We start from the raw sequence: 23,188 nt of genomic DNA on the forward strand, positions 1-23,188 counted from the left end.
GATTTGAGAACGGGGTGGGATATGGAAGGCACCTCATGCCTCAGGCCTTTCCCTGGTTAATGAGGGAGATTTGGGGTTCAGCACTGGGACTTTGGGTTGCAGAGCAAGGTGTCAGGCTGTGCACAAGGGGGTGGATGCTGGGACACAGGTGGGTGCTGAATGCATGGAGAGGTGGGTCCAGATGTGGGTGGGAGCCCAGACGTGCATGGCAGGTGGGGGCAGAGGTGGGTGCAGAGGTGGGAGGCTGTCTGCACACAAACAGTCGGTGGGTGCAGGTGCAGGTGGGCATCCACACACGCACAATAGGTGGGTTCAAGCATGGGTGGGTGTCCAGATGTGCACAGTACTGCGGTGCAGATGTGAGGTGGGTGCTGAGGCCAGGGGGTGCCTCCACCCGCCATGGAGTGCCAGGGTGTGCATGGGGCAAAGCAGGAGCCCAGACCGGAGCTGGGTTCTCTGTCTGGCGCTGGGCCAGGTCCTGGGTCCTGGTTCGGTGCTGGGTCCAGGGCTGTGCCAAGCGGGGACAGGAGCTGGATCCAAGCCCGGCGCTGGGACTTGGTCCAGGGCAGGGTCCGTGTCTGTAGAGGGTGCCAGGTCTCGGCTCTCGGTCTGGGTCCGCATCTGAGCTTTCCGTCCCGTGCTGGGTCCAGGTCCCGGCTCTTGGACCGGTGCCGCGGCTGTGCCAGTGCCGGGTCCGTGTCCAGGGCTGTGGTGAGGTCTGGTGCCAGTACTGGGGCTGGGTCCAGGTCCGTGCCAGTGCCGGGTCCTGATCCGGGTCCAGGGCCGTGTCCGTGCCCAGATCCGGGTCCAGCTCCGGGGCGGGGTCGGGTCCTGGGTCCCGGTTTGGGTCCGGCTCCGTGGCCGGGTCACGGTGCGGGCGGGGTCGGTGCCGGTGCTGGTGCGGGTCGGGGCGGTGCCGGTGCCCGTGCCGGTGAGGGTCGGGGCGGTGCCGGTGCCGGTCCCAGTGCGGGTCGGGGCGGTGCTGGTGCCGGTGCCGGTCCCAGTGCGGGTCGGGGCGGTGCCAGTGCCGGTGCCGGTGCCGGTCCCGGTGCGGGTCGTGGCGGTGCCGGTGTCGGTCCCAGTGCGGGTCGGGGCGGGGTCGGTGCCGGGGCCAGTGCCGGTGCGGGTCGGGGCGGTCCCGGTGCCGGTGCCGCTGCCTCTCCCGGTGCGGGTCGTGGCGGTGCCGGTGCCGGTCCCGGTGCGGGTCGGGGCGGGGGCCAGTGCCGGTGCGGGTCGGGGCGGGGCCGGGTCCCTGTGCCGGTGCCGGTCCCGGTGCGGGTCGGGACGGGGTCGGTGCCGGGGCCAGTGCCGGTGCGGGTCGGGGCGGGGCCGGGTCCCTGTGCCGGTGCCGGTCCCGGTGCGGGTCGGGACGGGGTCGGGGCGGGGGCCAGTGCCGGTGCGGGTCGGGGCGGGGCCGGGTCCCTGTGCCGGTGCCGGTCCCGGTGCGGGTCGGGACGGGGTCGGGGCGGGGGCCAGTGCCGGTGCGGGTCGGGGCGGGGCCGGGTCCCTGTGCCGGTGCCGGTCCCGGTGCGGGTCGGGGCGGGGTCGGTGCCGGGGCCGAGCGGAGCCGGGCGGGCTCAGGCGGGGAGGGCTCAGGCGGCGGCGCCTGCGCGGGGCCATCGCGGCGCTCCGCGAAGTTCCGCGGGGCCCGGGGAAGTTTGGGCTCGGCTCGGCTCGGCCCCGGCCATGGCCTTCCGCCGGCGGGCCAAGAGCCACCCGCTCTTCAGCCAGGAATTCCTCATCCACAACCACGCCGACATCGGCTTCTGCCTGGTGCTCAGCGTCCTCATCGCCCTCATGTTCGAGGTGAGACCCCCCCGCCATCGCCCCCCCGCCGGGACCGGCTGGCTGTGTGTCCCCACCCCGTGGACGCGGTGACCACCGCCTTGCCCTGCATGGGGTGTCCCCCCTGGGGCTGTCTCGGCTCGGGGGGAGGCCGCACCCGGGCCGGTGCCCCCATCCCGCACGGGGAGGGGGCTGTGGGGTGCGGGACTCCTCGGTCTGGGGGTCAAAGTGCCGCCCCATTCATTCCCCATCTCTCACCCACCGCCCCAGAGGTTCCCCACATTCCCACGGGGACCCAGCCTGGTGCTGGCTTTGGGGGTGGCACATCCTTCTCCCCCCGCTCCAGCTCTGCCGGGGGTCTCTGGCTGAGGAAGGGGGAGCACAGGGGGTGTCAAGCCCCCTGCCCCAAACCCACCGCAGCTGCCGGGGTGTCCCAAGCACTGAGGGGCACATCAGCCCCACGCAGCGAGAAGCCAAGCCTTGTCTGATATTCCCAGCTCTTGGAAATGGAAAGAATATTTTTTTTTGGGCCTTTTTTTCCGCCTTTTTTTTCCTTTAACAATAGCCCTTTTCCAGGTGTTTTCTCCGCAGCCCGCTGACCCCGCGCCGTGGGACGAGCACCGGCGGCTGCTGGGCCTGGGGCAGGCGCTCCCCGGCCTTTCCCCACCCCGGCCATCCCGCTGTGCTGCGGGCCATGGGAAGGCATCCCTGCTCCTCCACGGGATACTTTCACCCTGCCGGGGTGGCCGCAGACCCCCGCAAGGCCGCTGTCCCACCACCGCCATGCCGGGAACGCCGCTCTCTCCCGCTGCTCCGGCTGCTTCCCTCTCCGCCTGCTTTCCCTTTCCGTGCGGCTTCGCTTGGCTCCGGGCATCCCACGCCGAGGCACCGGGCCGTGGTCAGCGGCACCGCCGGCTGGGACCCCCCCGCCTCCCCCGCTGAACCCTCCCCTTCGGCAGTGCCACGTTTCAAAGCAAATCCGGATGGGAAAGGGGTGGCCGGGGGGCCTGGCGAGGGAGGAAAGGCTCCTTCTGGAGCAAATCGCAGCAGGAGGAAATCCATTTCCTTAATTTCTCCCCGCTGGAACCCCCTGCTTTTCTATCCCCCTCTTTTTTTACTACGAACTCATTGAATGAACGAGTCTCTTCCAGCGCTCGAACCCCTTTCAATGTCCTTGTGTATGTATATATGTATTTATTTAAGGGTTTCAAAACCGACCCAGGAGGGCCAGCTGTATTTCAAAGCCACATGCAAATGCTGCAAAGTTGGGCTGCAAGTTTTGTATTCGTACTTTAAAAAGAAAATGCCACAGAGGTTGCATCTCTCTCTCAGGGTTTCTCCCTGCAGATGGTTTTGTATGTTGGAAGCCCCGTCCTGGAGAGGTGGTACCTGGGCTTGCTGCTGTGGTGCTTTAGGTTGATACGGTGCTGTGAGATTTTGAAACGTGATGAACGCCCCTGTGGAGGTGGCAGCAGGGAGGGGTTTGTGGTGTTTCTGGGTTTTTTAAATGTCTTTTAATTAAATCTCCCTCAGATGCTGAAGGCAGCAGTTTGCTGCTCTCCCAGCAGACCTCAGGGAGACAATGCTTGCCATGCCAGGGTGGCTTCCAATGCTCCCTGTGCCCGGCAGCATCATCCCTGCCTTCCCCTTGGCATGGGGTTTGGGACAGCTCTTGCTCCTTGTGTGTATTGTGGTTTATTTTTATTTTATTATTACTTTTATTCCTTCTGCTTTCTTTTCCCTTGGAGGAGAAATCAGGCTCTGCTCTTGCCCAGCCCTCCAACCCTTCTGTGCCCGTTTGTGCCACCTCTGTTGTGAGTTTTCGTGGCAGCTGAGATTCCTTGCCATGGTGAGGAGTACCTGTCACTGTCCCTTCTCCTGGCATCCCTGCTTCCCACCCTGCAGCCGGGCTTCCACCTTCCCCAGTGCCTGTGGCCACAGCCAAGCTCAGGCTCAGCGGAAAAGGCCGAATCCTGCTCACAATAGGCCGTTTCCTGCAGGGAAGGTTTTCTTGGGAAGACACATATAAGGTTTTTAACCTTTTCCCAGGCATCCCTCAGGAGCTGAGTGCTTCCTTGCTCTGGCACCCTGCTCAGGGTGATGCTGGGGGCTGCCATGGGTCTCCCGCTCCCCAAGCACAGCACAAGCTACACCTTGAGCATCTTTTTGGGTGCACAACCTTTCCCCGTCCAAATGGGTTCACCAAGCTGGTAATTCCTCCGTGGCAGGGAGCAGGTACTGGTCATGATGGGATTTGGTGGCATGAGGCTGCTCCTTGGTGTTACAGGTGTGTTGGATTTGATTATTCCAGTGCTGTGTGTGTTTTTGAGGATCATTGAGTTATGCAGGGAGGGAAGCCCCAGGCTTGGAGGGAGTTTCCCCAAAAAGACCTGTCCTGAGCTGGGCACTACAAAGTGTTTTTCCTTCCTGGCCAGCCTAAGCCTTCAGGGTGGGAAAACACACCTGGTGTGCATCTGCCTGGTGCCAGAGGGGGATTTTGCCACGTGTGTGTGGTTGCTGGAGCCCAGAAAGAAAAACCTCCCCCTTTTTTTTTTGGTGAAAAACTATTTTGAGTAAGTCTGTACAGAAACACGAAACAGGTGCTTCCCATCCTCATGCAGAAATCACTTTGCATATCTTTTTCCACCCTGCTTTGCAGAAAAATGAAGCCAAGACCAGACTGGGTTTAACCTGTGTCCCACCAGGGGTGGCTCCTGTGAGCGGTGTCGGGTCGAGTTTGGGGGAGACTTTGCTGATTTTGGAGAAGCTTCTATGTTAGATGGGGGCTGCTATCGTAATCTCTGAGGTGGGGAAACTTGATGCTCAGTCTTATGTGTGGGGTGATGAAATAAAGTTATAAACTATTGTTTTAAAAGTGGTTCCATGGCCTTGCTGGGCTTCCCCCTGTGTGCAGATCGTGGGACGTGAGTCACGGGCTCCCAAACTCTGGGTTGTGACACTGTCAGAAGAAGGCGGCTGACGAATGAGCTGCTATTTCCAGGCTTCCTGCTAAATATACTTTCCCCTTCCCGGTCCCCTCCGTAGTACTCTAAAAATTAAGGCCTTCCCGTTGTTAATGAGGGAAAACAAAATGCATTCCTGCCTCCCCTGATCTTTGCCAGATGTGGGAACTGAGGCACGCGGGCGGCGTAAGGGTTGAGTAGCGGGGGAAGAAGGGAAAACGGGGAAAAAAAAGCAGTATTTAGGTTTACTTTTAAAAGGGGATAAACAGGAGGGAGGGTGAGGCAGTAGAAATCATGTGCTGGGGGATGAGTTTGTCTGTGGGGGCAGAGGGGCTGCACCGCCCTTGGGAAGGGCTTTTTGTCAAAGCCAGATGTTGACTTTGAAAGGCTTTGGTCCAAAGTTTGGGCTTCAGTTTACATATAGGGCCTGTGTCAATCCATGCTGTGGATCAGCAAGTTTGTCTTTCAATAAACTCTGTCTGGTGGGGGAAAAAGAAACCCAAAGTTGTGAGAAAAGCCTTTGGACAGCATTTTGTCTGTAATTAGTTTGAGTTGTTTTTCAAGCTCTGGAAATATTTTCCCAGCTCTGACTGCAGAAACTCCCCCAGCCTCCCCTGCCAGAGTTTTGGAGCTGCTTCCTGCCTCCAGAGTAGCGTTAACTCAAGCAGGACCATGGGGATGGTGGTGTGCCTGGGGGCTCCTGGCTGGGGTGAAGACAAATCCTGCTGGGATGAGGCTTTGGAGAAGGGAAGTGAGTTTCAGAGAATCCTGGAAGGGTGTGGGTTGGAAGGGACCTTAAAACTCATCTCATTCCAACCCTCTGCCATGGGCAGCGACACCTTCCACTAGACCAGATTGCTCAGAGCCCTGTCCAACCTGGCCTTGAACACTTCCAGGGATGGGGAGTCCACAGCCAATCTGGGCCAGCTGCTCCTAGAGTTCACAGAGTGTCCTGGGGAACGATGCTCAAAAATTATCCCTCATTCCTGAAAATATTAATGTTTGAGAGTTGCAGTGGGTAGATTTTGGGAGAGGTGCTAAACTGCCTGGATGTGTGTGCTTAGACACCTTTTTAAAAGCCACCTGCACGTCTGCACAAGTGGAGTTGGGATTTTGATGTGGAGCATTTCATGGCAGGGAATAAAGAGCATCTTCTAAATTTCTGGATGGGGCTCAGAGCACCCTGGTCTGTGAAAGGTGTCCCTTCCCATGTCAGGGGGTTGGAACATGATCTTTAAGGTCCCTTCCAACCCAAACCATTCTGAGATTCTAAAAAAGGATAGGGGGAGCTTTGCTGCTCTGCATTAGGCAGCAATCTCCAGGCTAGTCAGGGTGTGGATTTTTCCAATCACCACATTATCAGGAAGTAAATGCCTGGTGGGAGATAGTGAATGTTGGTAGTGCTGGGATTGCTTGGCTTTATCTATTGCTCTGCCACCCAGGGCTGCAAGGTGGATGTGCTGATTTGATTTCTGGTCATGAGAAACAGCCTCATCCCTGTCCTGGCTGATCCAGGCATCTCAGGAAACTCTGGTCTTGGTGGACACGTTGAGTTTTGCCTCTTCACCATCCATCTGCACTTTGGTCTGTGAGTTAGTGGCTTTAACCACCAGAAACCCACTTGGCTGCTGAGGATGTGGTTTCTTCTTCATGGTTGTAGAGAGCTATCAGGACAACTACTTCCCAGATTTCCCTGGTTCGGCCACACAGAATCATCAAATCGTTAATGCAGGGAAAGCCCTCCAAGGTCATCAAGTCCAACCAATCCCCCAGCACTGCCAAGGCCACCACTGCCCCATGCTCCAGGTGCCACATCCCTCATGTAAGGCAGGATGAGGCTGGGATGAGGAACATCTCCCTCTGCGTGGAGGTGCTCTTATTGCAGGTCAGAGAGTGAATGAGAAATAAATCCACAGCCTTTGCTACATGGTCCCTGCTCTGTGTGTCCCATGGAGACAAATCCTTCTCCCACCCTCTAAAAAGTTGTGCCAGGAGAGGGTTAGGTTGGATGTGAGGAATAATTTCTTGGTTGAAAAGGCATTGGAACAGGCTGCCCAGGAAAGTGGTGGAGTCATCGGACCGGGAAGTGTTCAGAAATTGTGTAGCCTGCCCTTGCAGACATGGTTTTGTGGTGAGCTTGGCAGTGCTGGGGGAATGGTTGGACTTTGTGATCTTAGAGGGCATTTCCAACCTAAATTATTCGGTGATTCCATGAATTCTGCCCCTGCCAGCAGCAGTTTAGCAGCAGCTCTGGCTTTACTCGCTGCCCTGCAGGGCAGAAGCGTGCCCAGCACTTCCTTTCCCATACCAGCATCTTGTTTCAGAGCAAACAGGCAGCGAGTCTTGTGCCTCTGAATAATCCTCACATTGCTCTTCTCACTCCGAACTTCTGCTTTCCCTGGCTGCCTGTGAAATGCTCAAGGCAGGCTCTAAGGAGTTTTGCCATCCCTGGTGCTCATCCCTATTTCCCAAGCCAAGGAAACTTGGTTTTTGCCTTGCAGGGGAGCTGGAGGTGGCATTGCTGGGGATCGTGGCTCAGGTGTTCCCTGTTTTCCAGGAGGCTTAAACTGCTCATTCTGTCTACTCAGGGCTGCATAGCAATGGGTGCTGATGTGGTGGAAGGGATATTGGGAGGGTTATGGGGGATTTTGGAGCCTGATGTTCACTTGGTGGAGCTCAGCTGTGACTTCATTCGAGTCACCTGTCCCTCTGTGCCCACCGGTAAAGGGTTGTGCTGTGAGCAGTGGTCAGTCTGATCACTTCCCAACTGGTTGCAGGAGACAGAAATGCCTTTGGTGCCTGAGAGGAGACTTTCCCTCTATGTAGGTTCTGTGGGATGGGAAGGATGCCAGGAGTTCAAGTTTTGCCACGGTGGCGTTAGTGAGTGGCTGCAGGTGTGTGCCTGACCTCCCCATCTGTCCCATGGAGCAGAGAGGCTGGAAATGTCCGTGGAAATCAGTCTGTCAGGAGCCTGCCTGCATCCAGGCGGTTACATCTTTGGCTGTTCAAATATTTCACTCAGACTTTAGGAAACAACCTGCTGCCCCTCTGTAAGGAGGGGTGGAGAGGTGCTGAGGTGGCTGCAAAGCTGCTGGTGGTTCTTCAGCCCTGCTTCAGGAAGCAAAGGGACGTGTGGATATGGGACAAAGCATTGCTTGATGCTGGATTGGATGGAGGAACCTTCCTACCAGGCCCTCTGGGAAAGAAGATAAGGAGAATCTGTGGAAACTGTGTTGGGGCTGAGCTCTGTGTGGGCATTGCTCCCCACCCTGGGACACTCCAGAGTAATTTCCTTGGACTCACAGCTCTGGCCTGTGTCCTCTCCAGCAGGTTAGGAGGCTTCACCTGGAGTTGATGTCTTGTTCCCAGCTGTTTATAGCAATGGATGTCAGCCAGGTGCTCGGGGAGCTGTAAATCCATCAGTGCCTGCAGCTGTTGGCACATCCATGCCATAGCCACCCATCTCTGCAGCATCACAGCCACCACTGGCTCCATGCCTTTGTTTCGTGCCCTGTGCCAGCCTGTGGCAAGGTTTGGTTGTAAACTGTCCTGGATGTGCTCTGGGATGAAGCAACTTGGCTTTCCCAGCCAGCAAGGTCTGTAGGAGCCAGAAGTGTCTCCCTCAGCCAGCTTGAGGCCAGGTGATGCACTTTTTCCATTCCCACCCCAAGCTCTGCCCGTGGTCTCCATCTCCTGCATCTACTCCTCCACAAACAGAGCACAACATGTGGGATTTCCTTTTTTATTCCTTTCTTTTTTTTTTTTTTTTAAGTGGAAAAAGCAATGAAATCCCCAAACATCACGAAAACACACTGTGGAGTTTGCTGTCCCCGAGCCGGGGCTGCCTGCGCCGGTTGCTCAATGCTGGTGGTAACAGGATGGGAACGCTTGGCAAAGTCCCCCTGTCTCCCCCACAAGCTGTGGAGCAATTTCCAGCTGGGATTTTTAATACCCTGCAGCTCTGAAGCAGTGGCAGCCATGTCTGTGTGAAATGCAGCTCGTCCCCATTGGCATTCGACGGGCACAGGACTTTTTGGGGCTGGTTGTGTTTTAGGGTGGGTGCTTGTGGGAAGCATTGGAGGGTTGGCTGGGAGCCAGCGGAAAGGGAAAATCTGGTGACCAGTGTGGGGTTGGATGGGATGAAGGCATGTTTGGTGTCCGATGTCTGTGCACTGGGTTTTGCTGTGGCCCCAGCTCGAGGGTGCTTTGGTCATGGAGGTGCAGTTTTGGGGCATCCTGTGGGGTGGATACTCTGCCCCATTCCCACAAAGCCTCCTGCTTTGCTGCAGGGGAGGGTCATTCCTTTGAAATAAGTGCAATTTAGTCACTGGCCACCTCTCTGGCTGCCACGGGCAGGACCTGAGGGAATGGCTGGAGCTGTGTCAGGGCAGGTTTAGGCTGAATATTAAGAAAAGGTTCTTCCCCCAGAGAGTGGCTGGGCACTGAACAGGCTCCCCAGGGAATGGTCACGGCCCCAGGCCTGACAGAGCTCAAGAAGGGTTTTGACCATGCTCTCAGGCACAGGCTGGGATTGTTGGGGTGTCTTGTGCAGGGCCAGGAGTTGGACTTCAGTGATCCTTTTGGGTCCCTTCCAACTCAGGATATTCCGTGATTTTATTCTATGATTGAATAAATGAAGAGTAAGCAGCACAGCCCTGGGTTTCAGGTGTCCTGATGTCTCATCCCAGGCTTTTTTTTCTCCTTTTGGACGTGCATCTGGGGCTTTGTGGGAGACCAGTGCAAGGTTCAGTGTTTCTGCAAGTGAAGCTGGTGCTGGCACATCTCCCTGGATGATTTGCCTTTCCCGTTGTGGTTGGAAAAAAATAAATGGGTCCAGAGGAATGGACTTAACAACTGATTTGCTTTTTCTGCCTTCTGTGTGTCTTTGACAGGTCACAGCCAAGACTGCCTTCCTGTTCATCTTACCTCAGTATAATGTCAGTGTGCCTACAGCAGGTGAGAGATGCCTCTGCTCCACATATCCCCAGGGGAAGTTGAGTCTGGTCTGCCCCAAATCCTCACTGCCAGCTGGCCTGGGCTCACCTTCTGCTGATTGACTGCCCAGGACCTTGTCTGGTACTAAAGGAGATGTCAAAAATAAGGTATTTTGGGAAGAAGCAAAGTTTGAGTGGTTCAGAGCACTCTGGTCACGTCTGTCAGCCCTCATGCTGCCAGAGTTGGAAAGAAGCGCTTTCCAGGGAGTTCAGGGGCTTCCAACTCTCTCTCTCCGCCATGGCCAGGCCACTCAGTGCTCCCTGCAGGGTGAGGATCCTGCTCCAGGCCTGCTCAGGCAGGATCCAACTGTGTGATTGCCTGTCTGGAGCAGCTTCTTGTTGCCCTGAGGAGCAGCAGAGATTTACCTCTTTGCCAAGCAGCAGGGGCTGGACATGTCATCCCTGTCCTGCTAATTTTTGGGGATGACACCTGGAGGGGGGGAGGGTGTGGAGATGCAGGTGGTGCACAGCATCCCTGCTCCAGGCAGGTTCAGATTCACAGGGAGTAATTCCAGGCGGTTCTGAGCTGGTGTAGCTCGGAACCAAACAGCCCAGAAGAGGTGTCCCAGCTTCCAGCCTGGAAGCTCAGCCCCTGCTCCTATTTTGGCTGCTGGTTGCTGCCTTCCTGGCTCAGAGCCCCTCTGGATCTGGCAGGGATCTGGGCACTGGCGTGGAGACAGCAGGAGGTGGTTTGGGTAAAGCCCTGGGTTCGGGATGAGCCAAACGCCTGGGGCACAGAGCCTGGCCTGGTGGCAGAAAACTGCAGTTAATTGGGAGTGTTTGAGCAATCATCCACAGAAGGAGCAGGGTGTTGGGCTTAGTGGAGCTACAGCAAGGCAGACATGCGGAAGATAAAAGCTCTGCCCTTAAAAGCTTTGAATGTTATGGCTGAAGGAATCATCCAGACTCCAGATTAAATTGTGGTCCCTGCTCCCCTGTGGCACAGTCCAGACAACTTCTGCTGCTGGTTTTTAAGGGATTTATTCTTTCCTGGTACCAGAAATCTCAGGGGGCACAGAAACACCTCCCCAGGACCAGGTATTGGGGTATCAATATAGGGCACGGGCTAGTGGGGAGAGAGACCTTGGTGTGCAGCAGCTTGTTGGGAGGAACCTAAATTTTTCCAAGGCTTTTCCGTGTCTCCCACAGCTCCTGCTAGAGCTTCTGAGGTGCCCTGGAGAGAGGAGGCAGAGCCATTGCATGTGTAAATGATACTATTTTCTTTGGCCTGGCAGTTCTGTCTTTTACCTTGCTCTGGGATACAGGCACCATTTTTACCTCCAGGTCTGCACAGCAGTGGGGGCTCCTAAGGACAGGGTGTTTTCATATCCTTGTGCCAGGTGTCTTCGTAAATCCCGTTCAGATCTTAGAAATCTGGAATGAAGCTTTGTTTAGGGTAAAAAGGGCTGGTGACAGAGCAGTCTCTTCCCAGCATCGATCTCAGGAGAGAATGGACTGGATCAGGGTGAGGGGGAGCAGCAGCCAGGGGTGGGCTGAGCTTCGTGTGATGATACTTCCTGCAGCATTCCCAACTCTGCTTCTTCCCATAAGCTGCAGGGCTGCAAATAGTCACCTAAATGCAGATGATGTCTGGGGTATTTTGGGTGTTGTTGGGTCTCCTGTTGCTCCAGAAGAGCACAGCCTCCCGTGGGTCCTGTTTCTCATCCACCAGCCCTGTGCTGCTGCCTCAGATCTTTGAATAGCACAAGGCATCTGCATTTAGGCAGCTGAATCCCGCTCCAGCAGTTTCCAGGGAGGAGTGGGAGATCATGAAGGAATGGTGAATCCTAACTGAGGGGGTGGAAATCCCATCCCAAGCCCTGATGTTCCTAGTGGGGCATCCCTGATCTTGTCACCTGCTTCAGCCTCCCAGCTTTTCATCCCTCCAGGTGATAAATTCCCATCTCCACAGCCGAGCTGTCCCCAGTGGCAGGGGGAAGCTTTAAGTGTCCCCAGTGTCCCCTCCCTTGAGGTACACACCCATGTTAAAGGGGAAACCACCCACCTCTGCCATGAACTAACCCCGGGTAGAGCCCTTTTTCCCAGCCACTGGCATAGTCATGACCCCTCTCTGGTGTCCCCATCCAAGCTGCTCCCCACTAAGCCCTTACCTGGAAATCCTTTGGGCCATGGGGCTCTGACCCACCCTTTGGTCTCTTTGCAGATGGGGAGCTGGTCCAGTATCACTATGGGCTGAAGGATCTGGTCACCATCCTCTTCTACATCTTCATCGCCATCATCCTGCACGCGGTGGTGCAGGAGTATGCCCTGGACGTGAGCGCCATTCCCTGTCTTGTGTCCTCATATTACCTCAAATCCCTCAAATCCCATGGAGGGAGGTGGTCCTGCTGCAGTTAAATGCTGTTCTGGGGGTGGTCTGGTGGTTAAGGTGGTGATGGGTGAGCCTTCATCTCTGGAGGCTGCTTGGGATGAGGAGGATGAGGAGGATGAGGATGAGGAGAGTTGATGGTGGCTCATGTTTTCTTGTTCTTTCTCTCTCCCTCTGCTCCTTCCCAGAAAATCAACAGGCGTCTGCATCTCTCCAAGGTCAAACACAGCAAGTTCAATGAGTCAGGGCAGCTGGTTGCCTTCCATCTCACCTCTGTCATCTGGTGCTTGTACGTCGTGGTGACGGTAAGGCATCGGGCTGGCCGGGATTTGGGTTCCCAGGGGGGAATTGTGGCTTCTGGAGCACAAAATCCCACTGGCAGCAGAGTCCCCAGCCAGCCCCTGGGCCAAAACAGGCACATTTCAGTCAGTTTAGCTTTCAGCTGTGATGGATCTTTGCAGCCACTGAGTGAGGGCAGTTTTGGGAGATGCTTCTCCTGTATTGTACAAAGCACAGGCAGATGGGCTGTGAATTATTTTCAGAGCTGGGCCCCAGAAATCCTGTCTGGCCCCATCATCTCCATCCTCTGCTCCAGGACCTGTTGCCTTTCTCAGCTTCTTATTTTCTTCCTTATTTCCTTCAGTGCCTTGAGGTTTTGGGGTCCCTTTTGCAGGGTCGTGAGGCTAATGGGCAGAATTTTGGGATCACTCCTTGTGGTTCCTTCCTTGGCAAGCTGATGGTGAGGGAGTCTTTGAAAACAGGGAAACCACGCTGTTCCTTGGGAATGTGTCAACCCAAAGAATTCAGAGGGAAAACTCATTTTGGGGAAGAAGGGGGAGGGAAGAACAGGGCGTGTGGGAGAGATCTGACTGTTCTGGCAGTGTGAAGTGATGATGATGCTCTGCTACCTGCAGCCACTGGGGTCTGGCTGTGGTCTCCAGTGGCTCTGGGGAAGGATCTTTGGGGACAGATCCCCACTGTTTGGAGGGTCCTGCCAGTCTCCCTTAGGGAACCACTTTTCCCTTCAAGGCCAGCATTTTTAGAGATTTGCTGGCACTGCCTCTGCCCCATAGGGCTCTGAGGAAGGAAACTGGCAGAATTGTTTATGCTGCTGCTTTTGGGCTCCCCTTGCCCAGACCTGTCCCTCAGCAGCTGCTGGGCTGGAGCCTGCTGTGCAGCCCACGGTGCTGTGATGTGCTCCCCAAACACCCCAGTGTGCAGAGCAGGTCACCCTTGTGCTTCCCTGGCCTTCCCCAGCCAAAAAAAAAGGGCTTGAGACAGACAGGGAATGGGTGATGGTGACTGGGCAGGACAAATTTCCCATGCCAGCATCTCCTTGCAAAGCCCAGGGCAGCATCCTTGTGGCAGGGGTGAGAAGGGAGTCCCACCCTGTAAAGCAAGAGGTGGAAAATGAAACTATCCAATTCGTATCCAGCTATTTTTGTTGGTGTTTTCTGTTCCTCTTTCTCTTCAGAAGCACTTCTGGTTGCTGAAGTGCTACTGGGGTTGGAAATGCCAGTGCGGAGGAAGCCTCCGGACCATGCACACGGCTGCGTGAGCCGTGCCACAGGAATCTCACTCCTACACCTCGAGAGCATTCCAAACCCCAGAATATCCTCTCCTGAACTTGGGACCCTCTGTGCAACTGAGCAAGCAGCCTTCAGCCCCCAAACAAGGGGCCTGGTGAAATTTTAGAAGGGTGCTAGAGACCTACAAATGCAGAGCTCAGCCTTGGCCCTCACGGGGAACGTGTTTTTTTCTGCAGGCTGTGACGAGACTCGGGTGTCATCCCCCGTTCCTCGTTTCACTGTACCATCAGCCCACCCTCTCAGAACCTGTTCTGTTTTGCTGAAGCCTTGCCTCTCCTGTCTTTTTCAGGAAGGATACATTTCAAACCCCCGGAGTCTGTGGGAAAACTACCCGCATGTTTATCTGCCGTAAGCACTCGTGAGGGCATTTTGTTCTGGGGCTGGCCCCTTCCTTCCTCTCCACAGTTTTGCCTGCTGGGAGTGGGGTGCTGACAGCACAGCACCCTCTGCATGCACCCTGCTGCAAGGATGCTGCAGTGAGACTATGGGGAAGGGGGGAATATCTCATTTGTGAGCCCGGGGAGGGTGTTCCGGAGGGTTTCCTTCATGAGGAAGGCCTGGTGGGCTTGGTTACTCATCCTGGCTGTTTCCTGCAGCACCTTGGGAAAGTCTCTTTGCTGTTAATTTTTCGCAGCAGAAATGTAGTGGGGGGTGATCCTCCCTCCCTTCTTGGGTTTTTACAAAAGTGAGGTTTTCTGAGAGCACAAGCATCTGGATAAACTCCATGTGCAGCTCTCTCAGCTCAACAAATAACTTCAGCCCACAAATGATTTCTCCTAAATCCCGTGGCTCCAAACAATGGAGGGATTGCCCAGCGCTGCCCTGGCACTCGGGTTCTTGGGGTCCTGCCATGGCCTGGGCTGGCTCACATGGCTCCTCCCTGCATTTCAGGTACCAGGTGAAGTTTTTCTACCTGTGCCAGCTGGCGTACTGGCTGCACGCCCTGCCCGAGCTCTACTTCCAGAAAGTCCGCAAGGTGAGAGCCAGGTGGAGGTTTTAGGAGAGGGAGCTCTGGGAGAGGGTGGGTGGAGAGGGCTGAGAGGTTGATTTGGCTTCTGTGCCCCTGCCAGGAGGAGGTCCCCCGGCAGCTGCGCTGCATCGCGCTCTACCTGCTGCACATCGCCGGCGCCTACCTGCTCAAGTGAGTCACCTGCCTCAGCATCCCCTCCCACACCTGGGATGGGGCTGGGCAGCTCTTTCTGCACTGGCAGTCACCTGGGAATCCTCAGTGGGGTGAGGGGCTTAGAGGGAATAAATGGGATTGTTTCAGTGGAGAGCAGGTAGGCAGGTAGGTAGAACAAAGGGGGATGGTTTTAAACTGAAAGAGGAGAGATGTGGATATTGGGAAGAAATTCTTGCTTGTGAGGGTGGTGAGGCACTTGGCACAGGTTGCCCGGAGGGTTTCCTATCCCTGAAAGTGTCCAGGGCCAGGTTGGATGGGGTTTGGAGCAACCTGGGATAGTGGAAGATGTCCAGGGCAGGGGCTTGGAATGAGGTGATCTTTAAGGTCCTTTCCCACCCAACCCATTCTAAGATAAAAAGTGGAGCAACCTTCCCAGCCATAGGGTTTTGTGTTGGATACATCCCAGCTCCGCTGCTGTTTTGGGCTGTGTTGATGGTTTGGGGACAGGAATTTTGCCCATTGCAGTCCTATCCCCACTGCTGCAGAAAGGTCTGGCTTTGGGCTGGTGCTGCAGCTTGTGAACAGCAGCGCAGAGGCTGTAGCTGGGTTTGAAGGATGAAGGATGAAAGTTGACCAGCCCAGTGATGCTTTTTTCTTCCTCTTCCCTCCCAGCTTAACCCGCTTGGGGCTGATCCTCTTGCTGTTGCAGTACTTGGCTGAGTTCTTCTTCCACATGGCACGGCTGGTTTACTTCACGGACGAGAACAACGAGAAACTGTAAGCAGGGGAGCTGCCTGGGGCTCCTGTCTTCCTCCAGAGCCTGGGAGAGCCTGGATTTCTCTCTCACCTCCTGGGTCAGCGCTGGGGCTGCTCCTGCCCACACCTCTGCTTGCCCTCATGCAGGTTTAACGTCTGGGCCGTGGTGTTCGTGGTCACCAGGCTCTTCACCCTCACCTTGTACATCCTGGTCATCGGCTTCGGGCTGCCGCGGGTGGAGAGCCAGGCCCTGGACCCCGAGAGAGGGAACTTCTTCAGCTTCCTCTTCAACAATATTCTTTTCAGGTAGGAATGTCTGCTGTGTCTTCCTTGGCTGTGTTACCCCAGCGTGGGTTTTGCTGAGTTTGGAAATCATGGAATCCCAGAATGGCTTCTGTTGGAAGGGACTTTAAAGATCGTCTCGTCCCAACCCCTGCTGTGGACATGGATGCCATCGCTAGGCCAGGTTGCTCCAAGCTCCGTCCAAATGGGATCCAGGCAGTGGGGATCTGATTTTGGTTCCATTTAGGGAAGGTCTTAGTGAGCTGAAGGGGGTGTGAAGGAAGCAAGGAGGGGTTTAAAGGCTGCACAGAGCCACAAAGGAGAGGAAAAGCCAGGAAATAAAGTGTAAATCAAGTGAAATTATAAAGTGCAAGCCTATCTTGGAGAAAGGCTTGCAGGCTTTCCCTGTTGTGCCTGTAAGTGCATTTACCCAGATGCGGTGAAGGAAAAGGTATTTTCCCTTCTGCTTGGACATGTTTGGCTGCCCGTTGATGTGGGAAGCAGAGGGTGGGATGGGCTCCTTATGCCTTGCAGTCAAGACTGGGAGCCTTTCTCACCCTTGCAGCAGCTGTGGGTTCAGTTCAGAATTTGCTAGGCCTGGTTCTTCCCAAGCTTTTTGAAGCCATGGACTGCTGGCACACCTGAGGGTTTGAGGGACTTTCTTAGCTCCCTTCCACCTTTTAGATGTACAGACCATCCGGGAACATCGTACCTTGACTGTGCCATGTTGTGGTTTGGGCAGTGCTGGTTGAGATGATCCTGTTCTTCCATTCCTGCCCTAAAGTTGAAAGACTCAATGAGGAGCACCTGAGGGCTTTTTGGTGTGCAGGGAAAGGAAAGTGGCTGCTCTGGGCTCAGGCTTGGCAGAAAGGAGAGATGGTGGCTGGAAGGATGGCGTCTGCCATGCAGGGGGACCTCGGCCACCAGCCCCGGTGAGGGGGGAAGGCTGGGCTGGGGGTGGCCTCGCTGCTGTGTTCTCAGCCTGCCTCTTCTCCGCCCCTGGCAGAATGAGTGTGCTGCTGTTGGTGTGCCTCTTCCAGGCCTCGGTGATGTGGCGCTTCATCCACTTCCAGCTGCGGCGCTGGAGGGAGTACTGGAACGAGCAGAGCAGTCGGAAGCGAGCCGCCGCCGCCGCCGGCACCAAGCAGCAAACCAAGCTGCTCAAGAGGGACTCGGGTGAGTGTTGCAAGGGTGGCACCGTGGAGGCATCAGTCCTGTGGTTCAGTGTCCTGATGTTGTTGGGGTTTCCCTGTGTCTGTGGGCCAGTCCTGAGAGGAAAAAGGGTTTGGCTTGTGCCAGGGACCAACTTTCTTTCTCCGTAGAATCACAGAATGGTTTAGGTTGGAAAAGACCTCTGAGATCATGGGGTCCAGCCTTTGACCAGTCACCACCCAAGAGCACCAAGTGCCACATCCAGTCATTCCTTGGACACCTGCAGGAGTGGTGACTCCAAACCTCCCTGAGCAGCCCATTGCAAAGTTTAATCACCCTTTCTGTGAGAAAATTCCTTCTAATGTCCAATCTGAACCTCCCTCATGGCAGCTTGAGGCCATTTCCTCTTCTGTCCCTGTTCCCTGGGAGCAGAGCCCAACCTGGCTGCCCCCTCCTGTCACGGAGGTGAGGCAAGTGAGAAGGCCCCCCCTGAGCCTCCTTTTCTCCAGGTTAAACACCCCCAGCTCCCTCAGATGACCCTCTAGACCCCTCACAGCTCTGTTGCCATCCCCAGGTTACCATGAAAACGGAGTGGTGAAAGCGGAGAACGGAACCTCACCTCGCACCAAGAAGCTCAAGTCTCTGTAGAAGCCGAGGGTTGTCTCCTGGGGAGGAGGGCGAGATACCAGGACTGAGCAGCCCCTCCTCCTGCTCCTCAGGAGCAGCATCTTGAAAGGCTCGGAATCATCTTCCCAAGGTGTCTCTCGCTCTCCTCCCTTTCTTTCTTGCTCTCGTGAACCGTTTGCAATAAAACCAAAAAGGCCCCGTTCCCCTTCTCCCATCCCCCTCATAGGAACCTTTTCCAGCCCTCCTGGTTTTGCCTTCCTCTGTTTGGTTGTAAACCAATTTTTTTTTTTTTTTTTTCCTATTTTAGTGTTCGGTTATTTTGGTTAATGGTTACAAATGTATCATAGATGGTTCCAAACAATCCTTTTTTCTCCTACAGCATGTTCCTCCCCTCTCTTCATGGTGCTTTCCCGAGTCCCTGGGACAGGGCCAGGACAGCTTGAAGGCACCAAATGTGTGTTATGGGATCAGGTTCCTGGGGGAGTGTGCTGGGGCTGTGAGATCTGAGGCTCAGGGGTGCTCTCAGGTGAGATGGGGCACACCTGGCCAGCGCTCAGCAGGATGGTGATGCTGCAAAGAGAGACCAGGGTCTGATGGAGGAAGCTCAACCCTGTCTTGTCTCATGGTGGACCTCTGGTTAACCTCTGGGGTTTTCTGAACCCTGGTTTTGAGAATTTTGGAGAGCTGGGCAACAGGGAAGAGGGAGAACTTCCCTCTTCATATGGAAGGTCCACCTCCCAGCCTTTGCTTGCCCCAGCTGGGTTTCTCTTGGCTGCCCCATGGTTGTTCCTGGGCCTCCCAGCCACAAGAGCTGAGCCCAGGGCTCTGCAGCTCTCAGTGTTTTGTTGTGGGGCAGCAGCATCCTCAGGTCCATGTGAATCCTTGAGTCCTGCCCCGCTCTGAGTGCTGGCCTGGCTCCTGTCAGCCCAGGCCCTTTGCCAGCTTGTCTGTGCCTCGTGGACCTGATGTTCTTGGGGCTCGTGACCACATCCAGGTGACAAACTGGCTGCTGCAAAGGGTTTTGGCATCAGTGGGACTGTGCCCCTCGTGCTGTCACCTCAGCCTTCCTCGTCCCTTCCGTACCAGTCCAGCCGTGCCATCGGCAGCCACCAGCTTCACTCTTCGTTTCCAAAGGATACAGCGCTTGTATCCACCCAAGGTGCTATCAAATCCAGGGTTTCTTCCAAAAATCCTAGCCCCTTCATCCCTTTCTGAGCTGTGAACGAGATGACAGGGAAGGAAGGGGAAGGAGGCCGGGGCTGCAAGGAGCAGCTTGCGTTTTAGGAAAAGCCTGGCTTGTGACGCGTAGCTGTTGGCAGATGGAGTTGTCTCAAATCTACCTCAGAGGCCATCTGTTGCTGCAGACCACTTTCCCCTCTCGCTCCTGCCTGCTGCCACCTCCACGTGCTGGCAGGAGATTTTGTGGAAAGCCAGATCCCACCGGCTTGATCCCTCGCTGACTCCGCTGGGGAGCAGCATCTGCTTGGGGTTTTGTGGGTCAGTGCCATCTCATTGGGCTTCTTTTTGGGGTGCCACACTTCAGGCTAGGTTTGGCAGGTGAGCAGTAGTGGCACCTCTGTCCCCACACTGTCCTCTGGGGCGGTTCCTGAGCTGGGCTTTGCTGTTGGTGCCTCTTGTGCAGCAAAGTCGGCCGTAGCTTTAGTTCTGCTTCGCCACGGCAGGAACAGGGGACTCGTGGTGTGTTCCCTTGGCTGGGTGAGGAGAGGGACACCGAGCTGGGGGGAGCTGGGGTGCTCTTCCATGTGCAGTCCAGGATTGATCCTTGCTGTGCCCCCTGCTCAGCCCTTCAGGCAGCTGAACTCCGGCTGTCTCCGAGTGCAATTCCAGCTTGAGGCGGGTGCTGTTGTCCTTCGCGCCAGTCGTGTTTTGAGGAACGGGTGACAGTCGATTTTCTGCCCCTCTTTGAGTTGAGTTGGGTTTTTTCCCATTTATCTGAGTGTCTTTTGTCCTTTCCTCCCCCTCGTTGAGGAGGTGCTGGAGGGAGAAAACGTGCAGGGATATGAGGACAGTTGGTCAAATTGCACTTGTTCCTCAATCCCCACAAGGTCTGAGTGTCTGAGAGATACTGGCAGGAGAGGGCTTTCCCTTTTTTCAGGGGAGCTGGGGAAGGAGGCTGGAGCAGATCCCTTGGTGGTACCTTGCCATTGCTCCTTGTAGCCTGTGCCTGGAGGATAAATCACTTTTTGGCTCAGAGGCAGCGACAGGACCCGTGGTGCAGTGTGATCGGGGGGAAAAGAGCTTTATGTTGGGAAGACATGGAAAAGGTCTAGTGTGAGAGGGTTTTCCTTTCTCCTACCTCTTCCCATCCCCTGCCAGTGCCCTCCAGGACTGACTGCTGGCTGACACCTCCCCAGAGCCTCAGCCAGGCCTTTCCTTCTGCAGCACCGGTGCCTTGCAGCAGCCGAGCTGCTGACTCTGTTAACAGGTGGCACATAGAGCCCCCCAAGAACCCGGCTGCTGAATGATTCCTCCTCCTGCCTGCTTGGCTTCAGGCAGCTTTTCCACTTGCACAATCCTGTCTCGTCGTACAGTAGCTGGTGATGCTTTGTATCCCAAGTGCCTTATGTTGTAGCCTCTGCACTACAGCAGTAGCTGAACGCTCTCCCTCGTTACTATGTCTGTACAACATATGCTACATTTACGTGTGTTTTTCGTTTACTTTTTGATAGAGCTACCAGGAGAAGGGACATTTGTTTTTGAAGCATTTCCATGTGCTCTTTTTATGGTTTTTTAAACCTATAGATGATGGGGCTTTTTTTTTTTTTTTTGCCCTCCCTATATTTAGTCCTCAGAAATCCCCATCCTTCTGTTAGACCCAAACCTGGCAGGTTGGGTTTTTTTTGAGCTGAGCCTTTGTTGTGAGGTGATATCCACTGTCATCCTGGAGGTTTGCAATCCCCTCTCCATCAGAGGGGCTGCCATGGGCTCCTATCTCTGTGTTGTAGTGCGAGCACAATCCCTGGGCTGCAAGCCCGCAGTAACTGCTCCTGTGTCCGTGTCATTTCTCAGCAGATCCAGCCTTCTTTTCAGCCCAAAGAGCTTTTTCTTGGAGCATTTTCATTGCAAGCCCTTACTGGTCAGTCTGTCCTTGGCCACTCTGCCTATGAAATGCCATGAGCTCACTTCCCCTTAGTGGATGCTCTTCCCATGCCCCATCTTGTCAAGCCCTGTGTCATCTGCAGAAAACACCATGGAATTGTTGGGTGAGGTTGGAAAACACCTCCAAACTCATCCAAGTCCAGCCTTTAATCCAACGCCAAGATCCAGCCCTGAACAGGAGCTCTTGTCCACCACAGTGCAGAAAGTGATGGAGATTATCCCAAACTTCCAGTGGGACACGATTCCTTGCACCCTTTCCCATGGGCTTGAGGTGCTTTAGTAGTCTGCATCCATTATCCAACCTAAGGAGGTCAGGAATTAGTAGCCTGTGGTTTTTGGGGTGAAGTGTAGTGTTTTCCTGTCCTAGCCTAGAAGAGCTGTGAAATACCAGCACTTGGTTCTCTCTTGTCTTAGGTAGTTGGAGAATGGGCTTGGGAAGAGAAAGGGGTGGAGGAAGAACAGATGTAGCATTTCACATACAGTTTTTGAGTGACTCTTACATTATGGGGCATTACAGTCGCGTTTTGTCTTCTTCTTGTTGTTTAGGATTCTTCTTACTCATCATGTTTGGGTTAGCAGTAGCCAAGTTCCAGTCTCCTGTAGGTCCCCTTACCCTCAACTTACTGTTTTAAAAGGTATTTTTGATAGGCTTCCTGGTAGGAGGGAAGAGTGGCCACTCTGGGATGTCTCTTCCTTGCCTCCAAGGAAGACTCTGGAAGCTTGGAACCACCCTGCCTTGGCTGCAGTGCCTGGGGGTTTACAGCAGCCTCAGCCTCTTGCCTTTGGTAGATGGACCCCAAATTGTGTCAACAGTGGATGGAGATGATGGGGGGTGGTTTGCAGCCTTCCAGGAAATTTCATGGGGCATGAAAGGTTGGTTTAGTACTTTTCATGCCCAGCAGTGAAGTATGATCCTCGTCCTCGGGGCTGCATGTGGAGTTTTTCTGGGAAGAACGGCTGTTGGAAAAGCCAGGCAGAGGTGTGCAGTTTTTCCTCGAAAATGTTGAACTCAACTGATCAAACTTCAGCAAAGGAACTCGAGGAGAATTTCTGTTCTTCCATATTTATGCTTTAGTGCAAATTTCTTGATTTTGGAGGGGGTGGGGGGAATTAACAGTCTCTGGTATTTTTTCCCGGTTGTTTCATTCTTCTGTCACTTCAGTTTTTGTATGGATTTTGTTTGTTGTTGTTCGTTATTCAGTGACTTGTGATAAACTCAGCAGAAGTATTTTTCTGAAATAAATAAATAAAAGGCATAGATTCTTCCAGTGCTCTTTCCACTGATCCTTTATTATTGCTAAGCTGTGCATGTGGCAGGGACACCTTCCACTGTCCCAGCTTGCTCCAAGCCTCATCCAGCCTGGCCTTGGACACTTCCAGGGATCCAGGGGCAGCCAGAGCTTCTCTGGGCAACCTGTGCCAGGGCCTCACCACCCTCACAGAGAAGGTTTTTTCCCCCACTATTCAATCTAAATCTACTCTCTTTCAGTTTAAAGCCATTTCCCCTTGTCCTGTCACCCCAAACCCTTGCAGCTGGGGTTCATCTTCCCATATTTCCCATGTCCACAGCATGGGCAGCTGCTCCAGAGTTCATTATTTGTGGCTGCTTTCATCAGAGGGAGTGGAGGATAAGGGTATTTTCAGGAGATGATTTATCTGATGTGGTTTAGGCACATATTTTTGGTGAGCTATATTGTGTATTTTGTGCAGCTGGCTCCAGGCACACAACATCACTTGGCTGAGGGTTAGGGTACGGTTTTGTAGCCTGTGCAGAAAATAGTTTCTGACTTTCTACAGCTCCAGTAATTTCATCTCTAAGTTCTTGGTCTCTTGAAATCCGAGGTGGACCAGAGATCCCTGGAGTGATCCTTGGTCAGGGTGAGCAGCAGCAGAAAACAGGCCCAGAAGGGAAGAGCAGTGACCTTTCCACACAAAGGGAGACAGGAGGGAGCTGGCACGTGGAGACTCTCAGCTGTCTGAGGGGAAGTGGGAATTCACAGCACAAAAGCTGACTTAAAGCAGCATTTTGTTCCAAAGAGCTTTGTTCTCTGTGTGCATGACAGCTGCCTTTTGTAAGTGCTCCATGGCAACACCTGGCAGGTGTCACTTGGGGTGAGAAGGCTCCTGCCACGTTACCTTCATGGGGAGATGAGTAATGTGGCTCTGAGAGGAGCACGAGTGTCATAACTTCATTGCTATGCCAACTGCCTGTGTTCCCTTTTCCTTGGAGACCTGTCAGGTGAGATGACAAGTGGGTAAGGTGGGTTTAGATGGGATCTCAGTCCTAAAACCATTTCCCCTTTAACTTTTTGTTAAAAAATGCAGAGCTGCTGTCAGCAGGTTTGTGCCCAGACCCCTGTTACCTCCAGGTAACTGAACTCGCCACCCGATTTTGAGTAGACCTAGAATCACACTTTGTGGGTTTCCCCCCCACTTAGCTATTCCACCATTCTATTTAAAACAGACTT

At 54.6% G+C, this 23,188-nt stretch overlaps 1 protein-coding gene across 1 annotated transcript; it reads left to right on the forward strand.

Moving 5' to 3' along the window:
- The first annotated feature begins 1,580 nt into the window (after positions 1-1,580).
- On the forward strand, positions 1,581-21,988 carry TRAM2 (translocation associated membrane protein 2). The gene is made up of 11 exons (XM_032104084.1): positions 1,581-1,806; positions 9,641-9,704; positions 11,907-12,016; positions 12,260-12,376; positions 13,950-14,008; positions 14,552-14,636; positions 14,731-14,801; positions 15,456-15,560; positions 15,687-15,845; positions 16,828-16,997; positions 17,548-21,988. The coding sequence occupies exons 1-11, from the start codon at positions 1,687-1,689 to the stop codon at positions 17,619-17,621; spliced, it is 1,134 nt and encodes a 377-aa protein (XP_031959975.1). The 5' UTR covers positions 1,581-1,686; the 3' UTR covers positions 17,622-21,988.
- The last annotated feature ends 1,200 nt before the right edge of the window (positions 21,989-23,188 follow it).

This window comes from Corvus moneduloides, chromosome 3, assembly GCF_009650955.1.
Source record: "Corvus moneduloides isolate bCorMon1 chromosome 3, bCorMon1.pri, whole genome shotgun sequence".
NCBI lineage: Eukaryota > Metazoa > Chordata > Aves > Passeriformes > Corvidae > Corvus > Corvus moneduloides.

Coding starts and splice junctions, on each gene's coding strand:
- TRAM2 (XM_032104084.1), top strand. CDS start 1,687: ATGGCCTTCCGCCGGCGGGCCAAGAGCCACCCGCTCTTCAGCCAGGAA. Junction 1,807..9,640: donor TCATCGCCCTCATGTTCGAG/GTGAGACCCCCC, acceptor TGTCTTTGACAG/GTCACAGCCAAGACTGCCTT. Junction 14,802..15,455: donor GCCGGCGCCTACCTGCTCAA/GTGAGTCACCTG, acceptor CTTCCCTCCCAG/CTTAACCCGCTTGGGGCTGA.